Below are 22,420 nucleotides of genomic sequence, written 5' to 3'. Positions count from 1 at the left end.
TGCAATTACTCTGTCTTGTTCCAACTCATTTTTCTTTATATAGGATGAGAAATTAGTTATTCACTACCTTCCTATCACTTTGAGGAAATGGAATTCAAGCTTTTTTTAAGCTAAAAATTGGACTTCATAATGGGAGATTTATTCCATAGAATTTGGAGTTAAGAAACCTCAGAAAATATCTGTTTCCACCATCCTTCTTTATATATATACGAGGAAAGTAAGCACACAGAAATAAAGTGACTTTGCCAAGATCACACAGCTTTCAAGTGGAAGATCCAGGATTCAAATCCATATGTTATGACTGTAATTTCAGTTCTCCTTCCACTAGACCATGCTGTCTTCCCTTGCCCCTCCAGAATATAAAACTTATCATTAGGAATATTCTTTAAAAGTTTTCACTTAAGAATAAAGAGGATTTTACCCAACCTGACATGAACAAACCCAGCTGTCCAACACTCCTGGACTAGGAAAGCAACCATAAATCCCTTCCCCTCTATAGGCCTCAGTTTTCTCATGTGTAAAATGAGGGGATGGGCCCAGTGGTTCTCTTGGGCCTCTTCTATTCCTATTATTCTGTGATTATACGAACATTCTCCTCCTTTTCAACTCTTCAACATTAGAAAATTCAGGACTTACCATGACATTGGGTTCTTCCATTGCCCACAAATCCATAATTGCAGATACAGATCTCCTTCCCATCTATCTTCTGACAGGTGGCATGTACGTGACAAGTGGCACAGACATCTGAAACTGAATCATGTATCATATCTTTAAGGAAGAGAAAAATACCTGTAACAAGTTAGCTTGTGATTCCCTACAAATAGGCACCAGAATTATGTATAATTGAGCAAAACTGACTTCTCTAGCACTGTCTGCTACTCTCTATAAGTAAACAAAAGTTTGGAAGGGGTGAAGGAGAAGCATCTTTTTGCTGTGATGGAATTCTACATTTACCACTATGTTGCTGGGGGAACATTCTTATGATAAGTGCTTAAGAAGCACGTGTCAAACCGTGGCTGGGTATTAGGAGCCAAGCTGGAAAATGCACCAGTAAGGATCAGAAATGGGAAATTACCTCAAAGGCAACGTGAGGGAAATCAAGACTACTCTTTCTATGGTAAGTATGAATTACTACTGCCTGAAAATAGGCCTAGGTCTCAATGACATATTTCTAATTAAAAAAACTCTCATCCATATTTTTAATACAAAACCAAGACATCAACCAGGCTACTAATTACCATTAGAAACTAACACTACACTTGATGCCTCTTTTGTATCATATTTATATTCTGCCTTGATGCATACATGTGTTTAACACATGCATACATGTGTTAAAGTCCCTTTCCCACCTAGAATGTAAGTTCTTTGAGATCAGTAACAGAAGACACCAAACACAATGAAGAAATACTATGGGATAAGATAAGTTCAAGAAATAAACCCAAAAGAAGAGAAGAACCTCACAACAATTATAGGAAGAGCTTCAAAGAGGAAAATAATGATTTAGCCACAAAGACTAAAACAGCAGTTGCAAAACACACACACACACACACACACACACACACACACACACACACACACACACACACAAAACCCCAAGATTAAAAAAATATATGAAATTAGAAATGAAAGGAGGATTCAGAAGGGGAAAAAATGGAAAAGAGAATAAATTGCTTAGAATAGAAAGTAAGAAAATCTTACCCAAATAATGGACTCCCTGAAAAATATACAGTAAAGAAAACTCAATCACTCTGTGAAATAAGAATTACAATAGTCAAAAGATTAGGAAAATAGAAAGAAATACAAGATACTTACTATCCCCAAGAAAAGTGATCTGGAAAACAGGTCAAGAAAAGACAATATATATGAAAACCAGGACATCACATTTCAAGAAATTATCAAAGAAAACTGTCCATATCTATTAGAATCAAAACCAAAAAAAATGCGCTAATCATCTCCTGAAAGAAAACCCACCCTTAAAATACCCAGAAATGACACTGCCAAAATCCAGAGCTTCCAAGTCAAAGAAATAATACTGAAAGCAGTAAGAAAGAAAAAAGGAATCAAAGTTAGTATCACACAAGACTCATCAACAATTAGTACAAAGAAGTCACAGTATGTGATATCCCAAAACGCAAAAGATAAACCTTACAACAAAAAGTAACATATCATGTCAGGCAGAAGGAATAAGCATTACTTCCACCATTTTTCAGAGAGGGAGAGGCTGCATGTGATGGATGGAGAGCTGGCATTGAAATTAGGAAGACCTGAATTAAAAGCTACCTAATTCCCTAATACTCTAGGTAAAGCTCTAAGATGATAAATTGCAAAGAAAGAGCTAATTTGCCTTGGTAGAGAGAGTTTCCTCATCCAAATATCCATGAAATCACATGTCTAATAATAATTTCTAGCCCTATTCATTTAATTTTTATGTGCCTCAATGAACTCCCAGATATTTTACATTTCCAATAGCTATCTTAGATGTAATTTTGTTTTCTAATTCTACAGGGTTTTATTGGTAATAAACAGAAATTCTGATGCATTTCATAGATTTCATCTTCCAACTTGCTGGAGCTATTAATTTCTCTATTTTAATTGAATCTCTAGGGTTTTCTTGTATGCCATCTTATCATCTGCAAAAGTCATAATTTTATTTCTTCTTTGCCTGCGTTTACTCTTTCAAGTTCTATAAAACACTTTACAGAAATAGATTATTTTATCAGATAAATATCAGATAATTGGAAAAATATTACTTTTTCATGGTTTGAACATACAAATAAAATAACAATACCACCTAAATTACTAAAGGATAACTTAAAAGACAATGACATAGTTCTATAATAAAATCATAATAAATTATGTAATGATAATATAATAAAATTCAACTAAAGTAATAAGAAGTCAAGAATCTCAAAGGAAATTACAAGAAAGTAGGAAAGAAAGAGGTCTACCAGTACCAAATCTCTAACCATAATGCAAAGTAGCAAACTGTTTGGTACTGAATAAAAAAGTAAGATAATTAATCAATGGAACACAAAAGCAACTGAACAAAGTAGCATAGCATTCCAGAAGCAAAAATTATTTAAAAAAAAAACAGTTGGGAAAATTGGAAAACAGTCCAAGAAAAATAATGTTTAGATCAACATCTTATACTACATACCACAATAAATTACAAGTGATTGCATGACCCAGATATAAAAGATCAGATCACAATTAGCAAATTAGACGAGAGTGGAAGGAGATACCTTTCACAATCGTGGAGAAAGGAAGAGTTCTTGATCAAACAAAGAATAGAGACCCTGAAGGATATAAAATGGACAATTTTGATTACATAAAATTGAAAGTTTTTATACAAATAAATGCAGTGCAGTTAGAATTAGAAGGGGGAAAATTAACTGGAGAAAATATTTGCAGCAAATTTCTCTGATAAAGGTCTGATATCCAAGATCTAGAGGGAAATGATACTTATATATGTATTTGTGTGTGTGTATAAATACACATATGTACACACACAAATATATATGTACACCTATTTATACACATATGTATTCACATGCATATATATGAACAAGAGTCATTCCCAATACATAAATGTTTAAAGAACATGAACCAGTGCTTCATAAAAGAAGAATTGCAGGCTCTCAAAAACCACATAAAAATGCCCCAAATCACTAGCAATAAGAGAAATGCACATTGAAGTAACTCTGAGGTTCCACTTCATAAATATCAAATTTTTTAAATGACCAAAAAAAATGGCAATTGTTGGAAGGAATGTGGGAAGACAAGCAAATCAATGTGCTATTTGTTGACCTGTAAAGTAAAAGTAACTTGTAACTACACCCAAAAAGTTGTGAAACTGAGTATCTCCTCTATTTTTTTTTAAGGCTGTTGGGGTTAAGTGACTTGCCCAGGGTCACACAGCTGGTAAGTGTCAAGTGTTTGGTCTGAGGCTGGATTTGAACTCAGGTTCTCCTGATTTCAGGGCCAGTGCTCTATCCACTGTGCCACCTAGCTGCCCCTGAGTATCTCCTCTAACCCCACCATGCCACAACTGGTCTTTTACGTCCAAGAAATCAAAGAAAGAAGGGAAGGACCCGTATGTACAAAAATATTTATAGAGCACTTTTTGTTGTAGCAAAGAACTGAAGAAAAGTGGGAATCTACAAATGGGCAATGTCTGAACAAACTGTGCTATATCAATATGGCAGAATATTATTTGCCATAAAAAATGAAAGGGACAGATTCCAAGAAACCTGAGAAGACATTTATGAACTGATGGAGAGTGAAATGAGCCAAACCAAGAGAACTATTTATAGCTATATATACCAGTATCATAATATTGTAAAGAAAAATTATTCTGAAATACTTAAGAATATTGATTAATGCAATCACCAATCACAACTCCAGAAGACCAATAATAGAGCCACATCTTAGTGGATTGTAGATGTGAAATGAAACATGTTTTCAAATGGAACCAAAACAATACAAATTTGCTTTGCTTGACTACATTTGCTACAAAAGAGGGCTCTCTTCTGGAGATGGTAGAGATTTGCCATGGAGGTAGGTAGTGTTAGTGATAGAAGCATTCATTAAATACCTACTATATGCAAGACACTGGGGATACATAGACAAAATAATAGTTTCTTCTTTCAAGAATCTCATGTTCTACTGGAATGACACTTTGAGATAATTAACTACAAAATATATACAAAGTAAACAGAGTACTAATAACTAGTGGAGGGGGAGCATGGATCCAGAAAAACTTCCTAGAGCAAGTGGCACCTGGAATGAGCCTCAAAGGGGCTAGGGATTCTAAGAGGCAGAAGAGTGAGGAAGGGGAACATCACAAGCATGATGCATGTCTAAGTAAAGGTAGAGAATCATGAGCTGGGATATCAGCTAAGAATCATAAATGGGCCAATTTGTCTTGAATGTAGCACGGGTGAAGGGAAGTCAGTCTGGGAATACAGTTTCCAGAAGCTGTTGACAAAATCTGGCCTGGAAAGACCTAGAAGGCAATAGCTCCTCCCCACCAAATAAGAGCCATTTCATCTCCCAAGAGATCTCCTTTGGAAGAGATCTCATCCTGAGTGGAGATCCACAGAATTCAACTATTTGGCATAGGTTAAGTATAAGAAGAGAAGGAAGGAAGGAGAAAGGAGGACTAAGCTAGAGGATTTATAGCATCCCACTATGTATAGTGGAACCATATTAGATTTCCTAAGAACAATCTTGTTAATAGGTACTTTCACCGATTTCCTGTAGCTAGAGGTAAGGAAGAGTTGGAAGATAGCAGGACATACAGAGATAAACATGGTATTCCCCTCTATGGTTGCAATTTTATGCTACTGAAAATTTCAGAGTGAAAAAAAAAAGCATCTTAAAGGAGAAAGTTCTTTGTTGGACTTTTAGTATACATTGTATACATAGTAGGTATCCATATATAGGCATAGATAGATAGATAGATAGATAGATAGATAGATAGATAGATAGATAGATAGATAGATATGTTAACTGAGGTGTCTATCAACCCACCACCACAAAAGTAACAACATTATCTTTAAGGTAATGAATGACATCAGAGGTTCATGGGAATTCAGAGCCAGGTGAAAGAAGACAATAAAGAAGACAGAATATCCTTCTCTGAACCAGACCCAGAGCTCACAGCAGCCAAGAACAGAAAATAATAGAGGGTAAGGTATGGGTGAATTTGGTTTCTACTTTCAACAATCACTTATCAGAAGAGAAGTCTTGAATATAACAGTCTCTCCCCCAGCCCCTGAATCAGAGGAAGATGTGTATGAGACACATCAGTAGTTGGAAAACCTCCTAGACCATCATAGGTATAAAATGTTGCATATAGTATCAAATGTGGTTTCTGTGACGTTTTTGTTCAACATAGCTTCCTTATAAGGAGAGTTTACTAAGATGTGACAGTGTTTTTTCTTTAAAGGCATCAATAAAAAAATTTATAAAGCCTACTAGACCCCAAGTTGGGGTGGGAAGTGATGGAGTAGGGGGATAAAAGAGGAGGTCAGCCTCCTTCCTTGGCTGAGAGTATTGAGTAGAAGCCTCACAGAAACCAGCACAAAGATAGTGAGCTGAAATCAACATATGGTAGCAGGGAACAGCCCAGTGACCATAAGACCGACAGAAATAAGCAGAAACATGACAGAAAGTGGAGACAATGACCAGCAAAGTAAGCAGAGAGAAACACAATGTTACTGTTGAGGTCTAGGGGTGTTGGGACCCCAAAATAGCAACACACCCGAAGGAGTTCAACCCAAGCCTTCTTTCAGCCAAAGACAAGGTTTATTAGAACACGGGCGAGCGAGATTCCCAGTGAGTCTGCACTACTGGCCAGATTTTAAGAATCTGAGCTCTTTAATGGAGGCCAAGATGGACCTTATATACAGAAAGGCTATGGGAGGGATCTGGAGTGCCCAAGTAGTCTGAGGTGACTGTGAAGTAACAGAGAAGGACCTGGACCATGTGGCCAAGAAGACTGGGCTCTAGACAGGATCTATGGAGGTCTAGGGTGGGGCCAGGTGCAGACAATGAAAAGGCAAGTAATTAACTGGGAAGAGTTGATGCCTCAGGCAAACACCAGACACTTGACCATATGGGAAAAGAAGACTCAAGGAAAGTTGGTGGGGGGAGTTTCCCAGTGCTGTACCCCGTCATTACCAGTATATTATCAGTAACTCTGCGTTTTCAGAAGTGTGAATTGCCCTGGCCACATATATGTTTATAGACATGGCCTCTAAAGCACATGCCCTGGTCTGTCCTGATATGTATATCCTTCATAAGTGTACTGAAAGAAATGATCATTAAATAACTAATTGTTAATATCAGGAAGACAGAGGATTTATCCTTTTCTGAAACCTCTACAAGCCAGTGCCTGAAAGACATTGCTAATAGTGAGTTTGGACTGACTTTCTCCTCAGTCTTGTTCAGACCCACCCATATGGGAAAACTCATTGTGTTCTACTCAGATTTGGGTAGGGATAAATTCTTTGATTAAATTGCCCAAGGCTAGGGGCATGATCAAAGTCACTCAAAAGTCCCTCATAACCAATCAGAGTTGATTTCCACCCTCAGGAATACCCACTCTTCCAAGAGCATATAAGCATTGAATGGGTTCTATGACTGGTTTTCAATATTCCAGAGTGTCACTAACCCCTTTTATTAACAATTTGCTAGCATTATTAATAAAATGATTAATTATCCAGAAATTGTGTCTCTCAAACTTTTTCTATATCATAGTACCTTGGATACACAGGTTCCCAACACTTGCATTTTCGTTATTGGTGGTGTGATAACCTATGGGTAAACAAGGGCCATCTCCAGTTGCCCTGATTGATATCTGGCCACTAGACACAAATGGCTCCAGAGGAGAAAGTGAGGCTGGTGACTTTGCATAGCCCTCCATCACTCAAATCCAATTCAATTGCAAGCTATGTCATCTTCTCCCTGATGTCATGGTCCTCTTCAAAAAAACGATGGGCAAACCACACCATACAATGTTCATGAGAGGAAAGGAACCACTTGTCCCTTTGTTAGGTCACTGATTAAATCTCTCTCTCTCTCTCTTTTAGCAAATATGGCCTCTGGCTAGCTAGAAAAGGTAAATACATTGGTGGGAGCTTTTAAGCTATGGTATTGAGTAGGTACCTCAAACTTAGGTTAGCTTTTCCTTATGTCTATGGGTAGAGAGGGTAGCTAGGTGATGCAGTGGATGGAGCCTCATGAGGCTGGAATCAGGAAGATCTGAGTTCAAATCTAGTCTCAGACACTGAGCAAGTCATTTAACCCCTATTTGCCTCAGTTCCTCATTTGTAAAATGGGGACACACTGGAGAAGGAAATGACAAACCACTTCAGTATCTTTGCCAAGAAAACCCCACTTAAGAGTCAGACATGACTGAACAACAACAAAAATGTGTAAAGAGATATCCTAGATGGTACACACATTCACGTAGGGTTTTAACATTTACAAAGTGCTTATTACCATGTGAGTAAATGAAGTAATATTTGTCAGCCACTTAATACTGCTTTGACCCTTTGGTAAAGCTGTTTTTTTCATTCTACCAACATTTATTAAACACTTCTTTGTTCAACTGTGTCAAGCAAGCAAAGACTACTGAGACCCAGTCCTGACCCCAAAAGATTTGGACCAAAAAAGGTCCAAATAGACCTTTCATTTTAAACTAGAATCTTGATGGGGTATAGGCTCTGGAAATCCTCCCCACACACACACCAACTTCCTTGAATTTTCCCACATGGTGAAGTCTCTGGCGTTTCCATCTAAAATCCTTCTCTGTTCCCACAGTCTTATATATAAAAGATCAATCTTGCCTCCATTAAAGTACTCAGATTCAATCAGGCCCACTTGTCAATACAAGCATCACAAATGCTCAGATTCCTTAAGAGTCTGGCCAAGGCTCAGATTCTTAAAATCTGGCCAATAGGGTGGATTCTTAAAATCTTGCCCACCTCTATCAATGTTCTAATAAACCTTGTCTTTGGCTGAAAGAAAACTTGGGTTAAATTCATTTGAGGCAGGACCTGCATCACTATTTCAGGGTCCCAGAACCCCTAAACCTCAACAATCTGAGCCTAGTCTCTTCTTTGGCTATATGCCCCAATGATTCCTAGAACCTGTCTGTATTGTATCCTTTAAACTATCAGGACTTCTCTTTTTGTCTCTTTAAAAGACCCCACTTCCTACTGGATCTCTCACTAAATTCCCATTTTCAGACTCACAGACCTCTTTTCATTGTTATAGAGTCCTTTCAATCATGTCCAACTCTCTGTGACCCTATTTGGGGTTTTCTAGGCAAAGACACTGTAGTGGTTTGCCATTTCCTTCTCCAACTCATTTTATAGATGAGGAACTGAGGCAAACTGGGTTAAGTAACTTGCCCAGAATCACAGAGCTAGTTTGAGGCCAGATTTGAACTCATTGATGATCAGAGATGACTTACCACGGGCCTAAAACATTTTCAGGTACCTTCAGATGCCTGAAATATAGTGTTCTAGGCTCCTCTCTCTCTCTCTCTCTCTCTCTCTCTCTCTCTCTCTCTCTCTCTCTCTCTCTCTCTCTCTCTCTCTCTCTCTCTCTCCTCTCACATGTGTCCTCAACCCTAGGGAAGTGACTTTCCAAAATTCTCTCATTACAGGTTGATAATAGAAGAAAAAAATCCCTTAACATATACAATAACAATAACAATTTCTGTCATGGTAAGAAGGGACTTGTTCTCACATTCTTAGTATTTTTAAATACAGCCATTATATATCTAAGGCTTTTTCAAAGCCTTCAAGCTCCTACTCACTCAGGCTTGCTAATTAACACCTTTATGTTGCTTCTCAGTACCTTTATCCACTCATTTCACATTTCTGCAGCAGTGCCAGACCTCCTAACACTGGGCAATGACTCAGGCAGGGCGTGGGAGGGAGGAGAGTGGCCTTGGTCCAAGATCTCACTATACAGCCCCACCCCACCTTACAATTACACGTCCAATACAGCTCATTAGCAGCACTAATGAACCTGAGTCAGAGATCACAATTGTGACCAGTCCAAGGCACTTGACCACAAAGGCAGCTACTCTGTGGATTATTCCTCCATGAAGCTAAAGCATACTAAGTAGGGATTCATCCTTTTCCCCTCTGCTTTTGCCTCTGCTCTTATGCCCGCCTTACCTACCCTCAATAGTCCAGTGTGCTGAATTTGGACTGTGTCACACATCCTTACTTGCCTCTGGCCCTTTCTCTACTGACACATCAACTCATTACTGCGAGACTGTCTCTCTACCTGTCATATCAAGTATCAACTCTCTCCCTTCTCCTTTTTTAAATGGAGTCATGATTTCATTGATGGAAGAAACTCCCTCACCAATGCCAATGAACATCGACAATTGTCTAATAGCCTTAGAGAATAGCCTGTGGACACTAATAGTTGCCCAGGGCCACACAGCCAGTGTACCATAGGACCAGAGGATCACAAAATCTAGAGTTGGATGTCAGAAGTAGGACTTGATACCAGGTCTCCCTGACTCCAAGGCTGGCTCTCTATCCTTTAGGTGTGCTGTCTCTCTAAGGCTACCTAGCCATTCCTGGGCTATCTTCCTCTAACCTTCTCCACTCATACTAGGTCATGCATGCCAGACTGCTGGGTCACAAAGTCCTGCCCCGTGGCTAAGATGTGACACACAGCTTGTTCATGGACAGTTAACAAAACATTTCCCAGAAGCCCAGAACACAGTCTAACAATGGCTGCCAGGGCCTTTACCAAGGCCTCATACCCACATTAAACAAAGTTAAATACACAACCTCGCTACACTTCAGTAGTGACGGGGAATGTGTCAACTCTAACAAAACTATAATGGAGGGGCCTTGGGATCTGAGCAAATTTCTCAGAGTACTCAAATCTGTAGTGTCTGCAGAATTCCAAGTTTGGTTGATATCAAACTTAAAAAAAAAGAAAAAGTACTGTTTGTTTGATTTTAAAATATCTAATATTTGTCTAGTTATACTGATTTTTACAACAGGATAAGAATGTAGTTAAGAAAATGCCATTTCTCAAGAAATTTAAGTAAAAGTATTTTTGAAACATGAAAAGGCTTTCACAAATCCTGTATGATATTTAAACATGCACGTGGCTATGTATAGGTAATCACTTTCAATGTCTATCTACAAAAATATTATAATCATTTAAATTATATTAATTATAAATTAATTTTAATGTAATTAATTTAAATTAATTTCTTTTCTTTTATTAATACATTTTATATATTATATCATAATTATATGTTATATAACATATACATATAATAGTATGTAATGTTTAATATGAATATGACAAATTATATATGATATTAAATATATGTTAGATAAATATGTTAAATATGTTATGATAGAGATGTTAAATAAATGTTACATATTTAATTTTAATTCATTTTAATTAATATGTTACATTATATTATAGTTTTTCTCTAAAGTGTGTGTGTGTGTGTGTGTACTCTGATAGGGGCAGTTTTTGTACTTATCTTTCCAGGGTCCTCCACGTCACTTCCCACTGTCTCCTCACCATACTCCCACATAGATATAACTTCTCTCACCTTTTTAGTCTCTCCCTGCATGTTATCTTTCCCTGTTAGAGGGAAGCTTCTTGAGGGTAGGGACTGTCTGACCTGCTATGTTCAGCACTAGGTACAGGGCCTGGCGACAGTGAGTGTCTACTTGTGATTTACCCATTATTGTTAAATACTTATCCTGTCTCTCTATAATTATTTATGTGCATGATTTATCCTCATTAAAGTATTAGCAAGGGCAGCTAGATGGCACAGTGAATAGAGCACCAGGCCTGGAGTCAGGAAGACTCATCTTCATGAGTTCAAATCTGACCTCAGATACTTACTAGCTGTGGGACCTGGGCAAGTCACTGAACCTTGTTTGCCTCAGTTTCCTCATCTGTAAAATGAACTGGAGAAAGAAATGGCAAACCACTCCAGTATCTTTGCCAAGAATACCCCAAATGAGGTTACAGAGAGTCTGACACGACTTAAAAACAAAGTCAACAACAACAACAACAGTACTAGCTCTTGAGGGTCTTGTTTAATGCCTTGTACCTGAGAAGTGCTTAATGATATTTGTTGAAATGTTACTATTATTGTGCTTCAATCCTTTAATGGATCTGTGATCTCAGCAATGTGGATACCTCACAAACACAGTTTCTTATTGGTAATATGGTATAACCATCATCACCTTTTCACTAGGCTTTGGATAACCAACAATTTTTACTCTTTGGAGACTGTAGTATTCCATGTTTTATAGCCATATAGAAACACTGGAGAAATAGCAATATTAAAAAGATGGATTTTTGTTTCAGAAAGAAGCTTGGGGTCATTGAATGTACAATTTTCCATATGCAATCCACCTCATTTTTCTTTCAAATCATTTCTAGGCCCAGCTCTCAATATCCCTCAAAAGTATTTGGGGGAGGGGGGGACAGAAGAAAGAGAAAGAAAGAGAGAGAGAGAGAGAGAGAGAGAGAGAGAGAGAGAGAGAGAGAGAGAGAGAGAGAGAACCTATCCAATTACATATCATTATCTAGATAAAAGATTCTTTATCCACTTGGTTTTTACTATGTGGATAATCAGGCTGTACTCTTGAGTACTTATGGATTTTATTTTAGGAGACCCTGCTATGATCCAGGCCTTGACATAATCAGCATAATACCCCTCTTCTATATCAACCTTTCACAAGACGATCTCCATGACAGTAGAAAACACGTTTAGCAAAATCATGTCTCCTGTTTTTATGCCTCACTCATTTAATATTAGTAATCAGTAGCTCAAAGTTATCTGTGTTGTTCCATCTGGCAAAGAAACATAATCTGATCATATGCATGGGAGGCATACGTTTGGACAGACAGCCTTAGAGAGTGTATTTTGAATAAATCTAAAGTGTTTTTTTTAATAGTCGACAAATAATAAGCACAATTCTCTGCCCCTTGTAGTCAACTGGAACTCTAAAGATGTAATCTATTATAGAATTTTTCATTTTCAAAAAATTTCATTTTCATTTTCAAAAAAAGTGTTCTTGCTTGCTTTTTATACTTTCATCAAGGATACACTCAGTACATACAAAGATTATTCTCATAAAGATTTTCTAATGAGGAGAAACTAATCATATTGATCAATAGTTACTAAAATCCTCTCAACAACTTTTTTATTGGTAATATGACTGTGATTTTTTTCTAATTATTCAGTATCTTCTACTTTTTCAGAAGCAACGAGGTGGTATAGTGGATAGAGTGCCAGGCCTGAAGTCAGAAAGATTCATCTTTATGAGTTCAAATCCGGCCTCAGATACTTACTAGCTGTTGTGACCCTGACCAATTCACTTAACCCTGTTGGCCTCAGTTCCTCATCTATAAAATGAGCTAGAGAAGGAAATGGCAAACCATTCCAAACCATTTGCCTGTCCCTGAATGGGGTCACAAAGGTGGACATGACTAAAACAACCGAACAAATTTTTTTCAGTTATCTTGAGAATCAATGCTCTCAAAATAGTGTTGTCAAGAATAAGGAATTTCATTGAACCTAATAATGCCATTTCTTTACCTTCTCTAGTTAATTCATTTGGCAGCCTCTAAAGAGTCTATTTAAAATATCTATGAAACCAAACCAAATACTTTGCTGAAGTGTAATTTTTGCCCTCTTTTTTAATTTTTTTTTTTTGTCACAGAGAAGGCTTGCAGACACAGGGGAGGGATATATTTGGGAATGAATGCAATATAAAAACAAAAGGCCTCAATTTTAAAAAAAAGGAATAAAATCAACTCTGTTTTCTAAAACACTTCATTTATAAGTGATTAAATCTTGCTCCGTTTCATTTGAAGTATATTTAGAAAGCAAGGACATCTACATTTCTGTTTGCTGCTATCATGAATTATAAAGTTAAGTGAGAAAAAATTAATAAATCAGATGCTGTAATGATAGAAAAGAAATTTGGGGAGGCTTGAAGGTCAGACTTCTATTTTTGGTCTATTTCTATTAGCTAATGGATTTTTATTATTTGTACTGTACTTAGTAATACTCATGTTTCCTGACCAAAAAAAATACCACTTAGGCTAATTAAATCAGTTAAGAGCAACCCCATATGGAAGGTTAGCCATGTGATACTGGGAATGTCACTTTAATTCTCTGGGTCTCATAAAATAAAGGGGTCAAACTGGATTATCTCCAAGGTCTGTTCTAGCTCCAATTCTATGAGTCTACAATACGGAATATATTTGCAGTACTAAAAGTTAGATCAGTTTTTCAATTCTGCCCCCCCCATCTTTGCGACTCAGTTCGAGTCTTATATAATTCATAAAATCCTCCTACCTAGACTCTTTCTTGATCTCCCTAATCTCAGAAACCCTAGAAGATTCACCTTCTGGAGCACAAACAGCAAAGCACTTAAATACACATATCATGTTGTTTATTTTGTTTTATATTTCTATCATATACATCTTGTCCCTATAATCATTTGATAAAGAACTAAATGTGTGTTCCTAGTCAACCACATAAGTAAGGAACAGACATGTAGACAATAATTTATTTTTAAAATATCTGAAGGTTTTGGTGGACTGTAAGGTTGGTATGAAACAATAACATGATGAAGCAATTAATTAATACAACCTTTTGTGGTTATTGTTGTCGTTCAGTCACGTTCAGTTGTGTCCAACTCTTTGTGACCCCATTTTGAAGTTTTCTTGGTAAAGATACTAGAGTGGTTTGCCATTTCCTTCTTTAGCTCATTTTACAGATGAGAAACTGAGGCAAGTGGGGTTAAGTGACTTGTCTGGGATCACACAAGTAGTAAGTGTCTGAGGACAGATCTGAACTCAGGAAAATGAGTCTTCCTCACTCCAGGCTTGACACTCTAAACATTGCACCATCTAGCTGTCCACACAATGCAACCTTAGTCTGTACTAATAGAAGTAGAATATCTAGAATGAGTAGGGTGATAGGACCACTGAACTCTACAGCCAGTCAATAAACATTTATTAAGTGCCTACTATATGCCAGGTACCGTGCTAAGCACTGGAGGTAAAAAGAAAGATAAAAGACAATCCCTACCCTTGAGGAGCTCACAATCTCATGAAAAGGTAGGCCTTATCTATTTAGTTCAGGAAATACACTGATAAACTGGAATAGGTTCATCAGAGGTGGGTAACAAAGATGGTAAAGGAATCTGAAACTATGTCACGTGAAGACTGGCTGAAGAAAAGGGAATCTGGGAATGTTTAGTGTAGGGAAGAAAAGACATGGACATCATGGGGGATATAAACAAATATTTGAAGGGTTGTCACGTGAAAGATAGACTAAACTCATTCTACTTGCCCAGTGTAGAATCAAGCAATCAATAAACATTTATCAAGTGCCTACTGTGTGCCACGTATCATGTATATTCAAGCAGAAGCTTGGCAATCACTCGTCAGAGGTGCTGTAGAAGAAATCAATCAGGCAAAAATTTGGAATAAGCAAACTCTAACTTCCTTTTCTTCTCTGAAATGCTAGCATTATATTGTTTTTAAATTGTAAGCAGAGTCAATTTCTTCTCCTCCCTTGTATCTCCATAGCAGTGCTAAACATATGGTTAGCACTCAATAGATTCTTGTTAATTTATCAACACTGGGTCTTTAGAAGAATACTAACCACAAAGAAGTCTGGTCTCAAAATCAAAGGAAGAATATTTTACTTACCAAGTCTATTAAATTGGGCTCCATATCTAGCTTTGCCAATGACTCACAGGATAAGCTTGAGGCAATGGCTCCATCTTTTTGTGTTTCCTTTTTTCCCCAATTGTAAAATGGAAATGATTATTCTTCCCATATTCCCTTTACAGAAAGGCCCAGGTTTTCCTCTCATTCTATAAACATTCACATTAGTAATTCTCATCCTGGTCCTCACTGAGATGTCTAAAGGTAATTGAATGGGAATTACCTTAATTCTTCCAAAGAATGACAATTTTTAAAAATCTATATGCTTCTTTCTGAACTTTACTCTGCCCACAAAGAGGTCCTGATAGCTTACGTAAGATAAGAATACTATATAATTTGAACATTTTGTCATACACACAAGTGAATAGTCAGAGTTCACATAGATAGACACGGACAGTTCTAGAGTTAGGCTATAATGGCACCTAATCTAATATTTGGAAATCACTGTATTTTGTGAGATGTGATTTGGAGCATAGAATGCAGACCCAAGAGTCAAGAAGACCTGAGTCCAAATCTTGTCTCTAGAACATATTAGCTGTGTGACTATGAGCAAATAACTTAACCATGCTGAACCACAGACAACCTCTCAGACACAGGCTCTTAACCTAGAGTCTGTGAACTCATTTTCATATTTTAATAACTTTATTTCAATGTAATTGGATTCCTTTGTAATCCTTTACATTAATTTTATGCATTTAAAAACATTATTCTGAGAAGTGGTTCCTAAGCTTCACTAGACTCAAAGGAATCCATGACACAAAAAAAGTTAAGAACTACTGCTCTGAAACTCTAAATTATACTTGTGATTCATTGTGCTAGATCAAATTCCCACACCAATGAAATCACAGGTCTTTGGGGTGATTAAATCTGTTGTTAACATGAAGCCAACAAATCCTAAATACACAAATAGAAAAGGAAAGTCTCCTGTGTGATGAAATCACCTAGAACTGTTTAAATAATACATAAAAAATAAGTCACTAGTCTGGAGCCTTCTGTTACACTACAGAAAATTACCAAATAATGCAGCACTATTCACATAGTATGATATAGCAAAATAGTATTCAGGGATTTTTCAAAGAACCAGCTGGTAAAACCTTAGAAAGAAAATGAAAAAATTGAAGACATTCATCTAGGACCTAAGAAAGAAAATGTGCCACCTAGGAAACTTTTGTTAGCAAAACTTCTTAAGAAGTTCCCAGTGTTGGAACAACTAATGGTTATAAAAACCAAAAGGCATGGCACCACCTAGCAAATGGCTATATCCAAAACAAACCAGAGAGAACTCTAGTCCTTCTCAGATGAACATGTAACTGATCAAAATGATGACCACAATACACAGAAATGTTATATGCTCCGACAGAACTCAAAGGAAGATTTACATCACAAGAATATCTTTAGAGTTTCATTCGAAGTGCAAAAATGTCATGAAGAATAAAGGGTAGGGAGAGAAAACTGCCCTCCAAATAGCCCTTCAATATAGAACTCAAGAGCTAAAGGAATCCCAAGAAGTGTGAATGTAATTTATAAAGTTTCAGAGATTTCTAAGGCTCTACGAAACCCTGCATGTCTACACAATACCCAGTTTAGCTGAAACTTCCAAATAGGGAGTATCTACTACCCAATTATCTAGAACAGTCATGTACAACTCAAATAGACATAGGGCCACTAACCCCTTCATAAGGATCCCTGCAGGACACCATGTTGACTTGGTTTTAAATGTTATGTTATCTATATTTTACTGTATTTTTATTTATTTCGTTAAATATTTCCCAATTCCATAGCTGACCATGGGTTTGACATCTCTGTTTAGAGAACAGAAAAATATTCCTTGAAGTCTTTATCTTCCCTTATAGTAGGGGAGCTGACCTGCCTTGGACAGAAGTTATTTGGCTGTGCCTCAAATGTGAAAGCAGAATTCTTCCTGTTCTCCATCCTTGCTGGAAGTGAGATCCTGTCTCTGTTCTTGCTAGTAATTCTCAAGAGCTATTGTCAAGTGGGATGAAGTGTACTTTTTCAAAACCAAAAAAGTTTCACTATGAAAACAACAAAGAAAAGGGATCTGAAGAGGCAGATAGTAATCTTTACCTGCATCAGGAAGCTGGAGAGTAGAAGGCTGTGACACAGAAAAGAAAGGGAGAAAGAATGGTCACTGAATAACTGAAGCTAAGGAATAGACATGAGGCTCTTTCCAAAGAGGACTCTCTGAGGAAGAAGAAGCTGCTTGTCTTCTAAGGAATAAGGATGTGTGGGTTCTGTCAAGTAAGACATCAAGGTCAGGAAACAAGTCACAAACTTTGCATCATGGAGGAATGCTATAGTAATGATGGTGGACTTCAATTGTAAGTGCTAAAAACACTCACTCTGACAAAAGCAGAACAGTTAAAATTTCTTGACTTGATCAAATGAGATAGTATGTAAAGTGTTTTGCAAACCTTATAACACTATATAAATGTTACTAATGATTAATTTCATCTTTCAAAGGCTCATGGAGTTAAAAAAGGGGGGTACTTTTATTCTGGCTCTGACTCTCAAAAACAAGGGGGAACTGGTTATTGGGGAGGAAGTGGGACAGTAAGGGGAAAGGATCACATCTCAGAACGTGAAGATAGAAAAAGTTGGACACAGTTTAAAAGCCAGACTATAAGGAATTGAAAGCTCTCAGTGATGAAATCCTGAAGACACAAATTAAAAGAATTCTGATGAGGAGAAAAAGGACATTTGTCTAAAAACACTAAAGTGGATATGCAAGGAACTTACCAACCAACTTAGATTGTTAAATGACATGTAAAGAAGATAAAAGCAAGGTCAGGAAATAGCAAAAGAATACAAGAGAGGTGTAATCCTATTACAGTAGTCTCAGGGTTACCAAAATTCAGAATAAGTTTAGTCTGTTAAGGAAAGCTAAAGAAAACATATGGGTATTTTTTAAGTTATACTGGAAGAAAAGGGAGAATCAAAGTAGGAAGATGACAACGATTTGGAATAGGTAAAATTGTGATAATGCAAAATTATGGGACTTTGACTTTGCTTGTTTTTTCCACCAACACAAGTGGTACAAAAGAATGAACAATGGATTTAGAGTATGAATCCCAGCTCTGTGCTACCTAGGTGACCTTGGGAAACTCACTTAATTTCTCAAGGTTTCAGTCTCTTCATCTGTGGAATGAGGAATTAGACTAGATAACCTCCAAGGTCCCCCAACTCCAAATCTATGATCTTTATACTGGAAAAGGCAGAGCAAAAATGGCTATTAAATAGTTAATGTCCAAAAGCAGATACAGATGCTGCTGATAACTTCAAGAAACTAATTTATTATTTGGCAAAAACCTACATTCTAGTAGTATTGATTTTTGAGCCACTGCCAGAACTCTTTGAAAGATGATGGGAGAGGAGACAGATACTGTAGATTTGGAGAATAATTGTGGTCCTGGTTTTCAAAACAGGAAAGGGATTAGAGTCCAAAAGTAAATATTTAATTGACAGGACTCCTCTCATCTCCATATCAAAACATCTGGTCAACAGAGAAAGGTATGATGACTCATGTGGTCTTGGGATATCTGAAAAGTCTGAAGAGTCCTGACTCCAGACTTTTGTATGCTTTTAGGTGACCAAGAAGCCATATCATTATGACCAGAGGCTACCAGGAAGCTGAATCAAGTAACGCACAGCTTAAGCCTTGGTCCTTGGGCCAACCAAGTCCAAGGGATAGCACTTGTCACCTCTCAGGGAAAAAACTGGTCTAACTCATGTTGCCAAGAGCAGGGGTAGAGGGGAGGGGAAAACACTAGTAATTTTACAATATAAGGTTATCCTTAATAAAAGTAAAATAAGGAAAATAGGCAGTTTTTCACAGAAGAATTTTTTCAGAACAGACCACACCTATACAGTCATATAATTGGGGGGAAGGTGTATGAGTGACAAAAGGAAAACAAATTTGACTCAGAAGATGAAAATGAAGCCTTAAAGGATCTCTTTAAATAAACTGAGAGATACCTTGTTTGAAGAGATCAGATACAATTCTGTGACAGATATGATCAGAGGGATTACTTTATTAACATTCAGATATCAACATCAAGATAGACTTAATTCAGGAAGCCTAATTCTCCCAAAAGTACCATGGAAAATGTCCTTTTCAAAGTCCAAATAGAAGAGGGACCTTTTACTGGATGGAGGTGTACTACAGATGCTACTCTATGCAGTTGGGGAACCAACTGGCCAGCTCCAGTCAGGCAATGCTGCTGTTTCCTCCTCCTCCTCTTCCCCGCTCCCCCCTATCCTATCCACGTGAGGATTCATACCCTTATATGTGAGCACTCTGTCCAAAGGAATATAAATTGTGATTGTTTATACTTCACAAGATACATTTTGTGGGCTAGATTTCCCACACACACACACACACACACACACACACACACATATACTTATTTATGCTTTTTATTTTTCTAAAAACTGGGACCATTAACTCCTTTGTCTCATGTAGTTTTCATTTATTATTTCTTGAAATAGAGCTCTGGAAAACCAGGCTTTGTTAAGGTTCATTGCAATTCAAATGAAGCTACTTGACTATGCTTTTAAACCCAAATCATTCTGGCTCTCACTGACTGGCCAAGAATAGGTAGCGGCCCAAGCCTCACTTGCTCTCAGTTTGGGTTTTGATGGTTCAGAGTGAATGTAAATAGCTATTGTTTCTGTTCTGGCCAGAAGGTCTTCACCTCCCAGATCAGTTCTTCTGTGAAGGCAAACTAGTTTGGCCATCTTTAGCCTCAATTCTTGCCTAGCCTTTAATGACTGAATGGGTGTTGCTGCAAAGTAAGATCTGGAAAAGGCCTTAGCTTAAAAGGGCCAAGGTCTCCCATTGCATCCTGGGCCATCACTAGGGTCCTGACCTATGTCTTGCCACTGGACTCCAATGACTCTGGAGGAGAGAGTGGGGTTGATGACTTCACACAGCCCTGCCTCACTTAAACTGAATTCACTTGCAAAACAAGACATCACCCTCCTTATGTCATTGGTCCCCTTCCAGAACAAGGATGGACAACCAAGCCTAGAAACACTAAAGAACCTTTTCATTGTCATTCACACTCACTCAAAATAAATATCCACAAAGGAAAAACAAAGGTGATGAACCATGCATTATTATATGCATTTGAACAGGCAATCCACTGAGTTGGGCCACCAATACTTCTAGTTTGGATGTGTGCTACAGGTGGAAAATGAGTTAGGTAGAACTGAAGAGAAGAAACTGGGCTGGATAATATTTGGGAAGTAATGCCAAACTTCCACCAATCCTAGGTTGGTAGCTTCTGCAAAAGATTGTCTATTTTAACATTATATTCCCTAAGTGGTGTGTTGTGATTGCTAATCACGGAATAAAAAGAGCTCAGAAGAATTATAATTGAAATTAACTCAAAAAGAAATAGAAAGATGTGTAAGGGTCTATTCTCACCCCAATTCATCACATAAAGCTCAGACTCAATTAAAAGGACAAACTAGTTATGAGCAAGGATTTAATCAATTTGGGAAGAGTAAAGTGCTTTGATCGTTGGATGAAAGCAAATAATGACACACAGAAAATATTGGAGATTGGCTGGAGAGAATTAGTCATAAGTTACATACAATACACTAAGCCAAATGGGAATCTGAGAGTCCAGCAGCCCAGCATTCAAATTTCAAGTGCTTCTGGGGTCAAGAGCACCTTGAGGAGACAGATGCTCAGGGTCTGTACCAGAGAGCAGCAAGAGGGTAGGAGGAAGGGTAGCTAGGTGGTGCAGTAGTAGATAGAGCACCAGCCCTGGAGTCAGGAGGACCTGAGTTCAAATCCAGTCTCAGATACATAACACTTACTAGCTGTGTGACTCTGGGCAAGTCACTTAACCCCAACTGCCTCACCAAAGAAAAAGAAAAAGAAGAAGAAGAGAATAGGAGGAATGAACTCAGAGTGAATGCTACACTCTGACTTTCCTCCCTCCCAACATGGTCAAAAGATCTGGAGTTCTCATCAGAATAGGTAACAGTGTCCACCACAGCCAGCTGCAAAATCCTCCCCCAAAACAAAGGCCAATGGCAGCATCTGCACACAGAGGACAAACTAGAAACACTGAAGAATGGAAGCTTCAAGGTTCTATGAAAGCACCAACCCTCAGAGCCCAGACAATAGTTTCTACAATTAATGGAAGCTGCACAAATAGGGAAAATGACTTCCAATACCAGGAGTTGTGAGTTTCCCCTTTGGTCACATGTGCTTTCTAAGTTTGAGCCCACTCTTCCCAAGTGTGTTCTAGGGGAGAGTGTGCACCAGTTTGGAGAGGGAGGTCATTTATACCAATTATTCTTGTTATACCACATTAGTAAATACTCTTTCTAAAAGATAATTAATTCTGGCTGGATAATAATTAATGGGGAGAATACTAGATGGAGACTTGTGAATGTGTAGAAACTCTAACCCCTCAGGGTTGTCCCTAAAACTTGGGGTGGTAGCTTTTGGCAAAATGCTACAGATACATGATAAATTACCCTACCAATAACAACGTTCATCAAAGAAGTGGCTTAAAATATACCAAAGTCACGTATGAGCCAAAAAAAAGGTAACTCAGTTGTGTAGTGATAATCATTTAAGATCAACTGAGCGCCAATAAGGGCCAAATACCTGAATTAACCTTTTCTGAGTGAACTAAAAATGCCTCTTCCTGTGTCAGCAACTTACAGGACCAGATGGAATTGACCAGCATTCTTTCTGTTCGTGATCACTAATGACAGGATACCTGGGACCAGGTATCTCTTGAATAGTGGGACTTTTCTTATCTTGATATCCTATGGACATATGTTATGTAGGGGAAACACAGATATCCTGGATCTATAATTTCAACTGACATTTTGACATTCTCCTATTTTATTGTATTTACAACCTATTCAACTAAGAAACTTCCTTTCCCATGCTATATGTTAAAAAACATACGGAGGCTCTATTTTTTTTTTAGTAACACAGACATCCTGAGTCAGGGTTTAATTATCCTCCTAAAATTGCTTGATTCAGTCAGAGTTAAAGCTCTGATTCCATGTACATGTGCTAACAAGGGAATAAAACAACATGAATTTATTTATCACCTGGCTTGTTGTCTCTTTAACCAACTTTCAAGTTGATAGTAGTGAG

General features: G+C 37.6%; 1 protein-coding gene across 1 annotated transcript in view; it reads right to left on the bottom strand.

The window, feature by feature from the left end:
* Positions 1–22,420, bottom strand: part of SUSD1 (sushi domain containing 1) — a 334,279-nt gene that overhangs the window by 295,252 nt on the left and 16,607 nt on the right. The window contains exon 2 of the mRNA XM_078152858.1: positions 637–750. Coding sequence (XP_078008984.1) covers positions 637–750 — 114 coding nt within the window. The remainder of the gene's footprint in view (positions 1–636; positions 751–22,420) is intronic.

This window comes from Phascolarctos cinereus, unplaced genomic scaffold, assembly GCF_003287225.1.
Source record: "Phascolarctos cinereus isolate Bilbo 61053 unplaced genomic scaffold, phaCin_HiC Scaffold_4;HRSCAF=312, whole genome shotgun sequence".
In the NCBI taxonomy this organism is placed as follows: domain Eukaryota; kingdom Metazoa; phylum Chordata; class Mammalia; order Diprotodontia; family Phascolarctidae; genus Phascolarctos; species Phascolarctos cinereus.
The sequence above is the reverse complement of the archived record's forward strand: the minus strand, read 5'-3'. Positions and strand labels throughout refer to the sequence as shown.